The sequence below is a fragment of the Argentina anserina genome, chromosome 3 (genome assembly GCF_933775445.1).
Source record: "Argentina anserina chromosome 3, drPotAnse1.1, whole genome shotgun sequence".
NCBI lineage: Eukaryota > Viridiplantae > Streptophyta > Magnoliopsida > Rosales > Rosaceae > Argentina > Argentina anserina.
In genome coordinates this window covers 31,757,007-31,760,845 of record NC_065874.1, presented here as the reverse complement: position 1 = coordinate 31,760,845, position 3,839 = coordinate 31,757,007, and the positions used below count along the sequence as shown (strand labels likewise).

The following is a 3,839-nucleotide window of genomic DNA, read 5'->3' as shown; positions in this document are numbered from 1 at the left end:
TCTGATGATGGTCGCAAACCGCAATTAATATGAGAAATGTCCGACGATATGTCTATATATAGTAGTTTACAACTTGGAAAAGCAACGGTTTGAAGTCGTAAATACATGTGCGGTGTACCAAGGGATAAGCCTACTACATTCACAACTCTAGATAGAACATATGAGTTTTCTTAACTCGATTTATTTGTAAGTGATCGAACCTTGAACCTTGAAATTTGCAAGAAGAATACTAGTAGCTAGTCTTATTAATGTATGCTCTCTTATATATCTTCCGTGCGCAATGTAGGAATCAAGGAATGAGTTGCTTGTAACCTACGACTCGAGTAATGAAATTTCTCCCCTCTTACGAATTTTAAATTTTACACGTGAAAGTTCTTTTTGGGGTGGATGAAGAATTGAAGATGCATCTAGAAAAATTTCAGAGAAAATTGATAATTATAATAATAAAAAAGAGATGACTAAATGAAAACCAAGCCCAATACGATACCCAAAGGCCCAAATAATATGAGGGGCTTTACTAATATAGGCGGAGGCATCTCTGGAAATTCCAAGGGCTCGATTAGTCTCTCTCTCCCTGAAACTGAAACTCAAAGAGATCAGCTTCTTTCTCGGCGACCATGCTTTCAGGGGACATACCGCCAAACCAGACCGTATACATTAAGAATCTCAACGAGAAAATCAAGAAACAAGGTATTTCTCCCTTTTTTCTGCTGCACCCTTTTGTTTAGTGACCGATATAAACCCGACAATAAGACTGTAATATACTCAAAGTTGAATCTTTAACATGAAAACAGTAATAGTACTAGCTTGATTGTGTTGGGTTCCTGTGTAATTTTGTTTTTGGATCTATTTGGCAGAAGAAGAGGTTTAGGGTTTTAGTTTGGATTTGGGCGAGTTTAGGATATTAGGTTAAATTCATGCAGTGTGTGAATGTATGGCATGAATTTGTGCTCCAAAGGCCTATACTTGGTTGCTAATTCCAGGGTTTGATAAGGATGCTGGCATTTGGATTTTTTGGATTTGAATTTGGGATCTAGATTGAAATTAGGGTTTCGGGGTTTATTATGACGAAACTAGATATAGCTTTTGTTGTGATAGTTCTTTCGTTTCGGCTAATCAACTCAAAAGAAGGTTTTATTAACGTTGAATGAAGTAATGCTTTCAATAGTCTCGTTAATCAAATCTGTATGAAAAATGTGGTCTTATGAAGCTCCTACAGCAATCACATTGTTATATATCTTTTTGTGGGGTCCTGATTCCTGAAAGGTTGTGGTTAACTGGGGTGCGCATTGGATCTTGAAACTGGGGGGAACAATAGTGTCTAGGTCGTCGTATCACAGTTGACAGTTTTCTAATTTAGTAGTGTCTTGGAAAATTGTTGGTCTCGTATTCCAGTTAATGACTTGCTTTTCTAAGCTTTCTCATAGTTTTGCTTGTGATGGTAATGCTCTTTGTCTTTGCAGAATTGAAAAGGTCCCTCTATTGCTTATTCTCTCAGTATGGAAAGATTTTGGATGTTGTTGCCTTGAAGACACCCAAGCTTCGAGGGCAAGCATGGGTTGCATTTCTTGAAGTTACATCTGCCAGCAATGCTGTGCGGCAGATGCAGAATTTTCCGTTCTATGATAAACCCATGGTGAGTTTGAACATTTTTTTAGGTCCCAAGCTTTCCTGCCTAACCTCTCTTTTCCCATTAGATGGCAGACTCTTGTGTGTGTGGAAAAATAATTCTGCAAAAAAGAAGAAAGACAGATTAGATTTAATTATGTGATGGTTGTAACATTATTTCTGTTTTGATTCTGGCAGATTGTTGCTTGGCTACAACATTATGTTTTGCCTTTGTTGTTCTGTTTCCAATAAAGAAGCTGATTCATATCCATTGAACTCTCTTATCTAAATATGAGAATTAATGAATTGTTGGTGTGATGCAGAGGATTCAGTATGCTAAAACAAAGTCAGATTGCATCGCCAAAGAAGATGGAAGCTTTGTTCCAAGAGATAAGAAAAGGAAGCAAGAAGAAAGAGGTAACTAATTCTTATTTTCACAGTTTTTATAGCCTTGAAGCATTTAATAGTATGTCAGATGATTAATTTTTTCCTGGTCATGACAAGGGAGGGACTACCTTAGAATATGATATTTGAAATTAGTCTTGAAGCGCTTATTATCATGGCAGATAATTCTAGTGGCATTGCAATACTAGGGTTAGAATGAATAAATGAAAGGTTTAAGAAATGAAGGAATGACTGGCTTACTTGTTAGGATAAGGGGGACTTCACAGAGCATGTTAGATGGAGATATATGATGGATACTAGCAATAAGGAAAGTGATATGAGTGAAATAATTGAGAGACTACTATCTGTTAGCTTGGGTAAGACTATAAAAGAGGCAGTCATTGCTTTGAACATTGTCAAAATATAATTTATATTTCTGAATCATATATTGTGTTCTTAAAATATGAATGACCTAGGTTTATAGGCTAAATTAACTAAGTGGCCGCTATGAACATTGAGATTCGTAGATTCTACTATTAAAGAAACTGTTTGCTCAAGTTAGTTTATCTTTATGACTTTCATAATCTGAAAAAGAAGTTTTGTTACAGTGGCTGATAGAAAGCGGCGAACTGAAGAAGGGTCACAATCTGCTCAAGCAAATGGTGGAGCTACTGAAAATGGAGGCAGAACTGTAAGTGTTTCTATTGTATTTGTTTATTTTTTTAACTTCCACTCCAGAATCCAGATGTTCAGAAATGAGTTTTTGTTTTCTAATTAAGTGGTTGATTTATTCTAATATATTGTTTTGTATAATCAGCAGACCTCATACCGCAACGGTAATCCAAATGCAAATGAAACAGCCGATCCTAACAACATCCTGTTCGTAGAGAACCTGCCACATGTAATGCCTAATGGAATGCTGGATTTACTCTTCAACCAATACCCAGGATTTAGAGAAGTTCGAATAATTGATGCCAAGCCAGGCATTGCCTTTGTAGAATTCGAAGATGATGTACAGTCATCCATGGCCATGCAGGCCCTCCAAGGCTTCAAAATCACCCCTCAAAACCCCATTTGCATCAGTTTTGCCAAGAAGTAACCAATAACCCGCGTTCCTACGTGAAAAAAATAACTCTTCCTGTTTCCTGTTGTGAAGTTCTGTTTAAGTTTATGATTCGTTGAAGACTGAATAGCATTGATATGATGTAATCTGAAGACAATTTTCTGATGCGAATTCTCCACTAGTCCACTCCCCTCCGCATAAGCCCATAAACCATCGAGGCCGTGAATTAAAATTATATACCTGAGGTTAAGAGATGGAAGCGCTACCCGATCTTTTTCTTTTATATCTCCCTACTAAGAACCTAACGATGTTTCTATCTGATAATTGCATGATCAATGTTACGTGATTGCAAGGTTCGTCTGCACAAGTTGAAACAGGTTTAGTGATTGCCGGGGTATAATCACTATGTGAAAGGTTCCAAGAAAACCAATTTAAAGTGAGTAACAGAAAATTGGTGCAATAGAATCCCACACTAGAAAAGGTTATATTTCCGAAAAGTTTATATGCAATGGTATTAGTGTTCTTATTGCCTAAGCACGAGCATGGCATTTACGGTGATTGTTGCAGTAGTCCGATTTTTCTCGCCCCATTTGATAAAGGTGGGTAGCATCAAATTTTTTATTTTGAACAAGATTTGTTCATAACATGATCAGAATTGTTCATCTCCTCAATCTTCTTCTAATTCGTGAAATCGATATTTTTGAATTTAATTTTTAAAATTCAATAAGGAAAGGACCTAGTTGTTGTAGTCCTAGATTTGGTCTCGAAGGATGTCGTAGTTGTA

At 36.7% G+C, this 3,839-nt stretch overlaps 1 protein-coding gene across 2 annotated transcripts; it reads left to right on the top strand.

The window, feature by feature from the left end:
* The first annotated feature begins 556 nt into the window (after window positions 1-556).
* On the top strand, window positions 557-3,220 carry LOC126787873 (U2 small nuclear ribonucleoprotein B'' 2-like). Of its 2 annotated transcripts, none has more exons than XM_050513784.1 (5): window positions 557-690; window positions 1,464-1,636; window positions 1,932-2,025; window positions 2,601-2,683; window positions 2,813-3,220. In XM_050513784.1, the coding sequence occupies exons 1-5, from the start codon at window positions 618-620 to the stop codon at window positions 3,089-3,091; spliced, it is 702 nt and encodes a 233-aa protein (XP_050369741.1). In that variant the 5' UTR covers window positions 557-617; the 3' UTR covers window positions 3,092-3,220. The 2 variants fall into 2 exon arrangements, with proteins under 2 accessions (XP_050369741.1, XP_050369740.1); XM_050513783.1 differs by having other exon boundaries at window positions 2,810-3,220.
* Window positions 3,221-3,839: the final 619 nt, after the last annotated feature.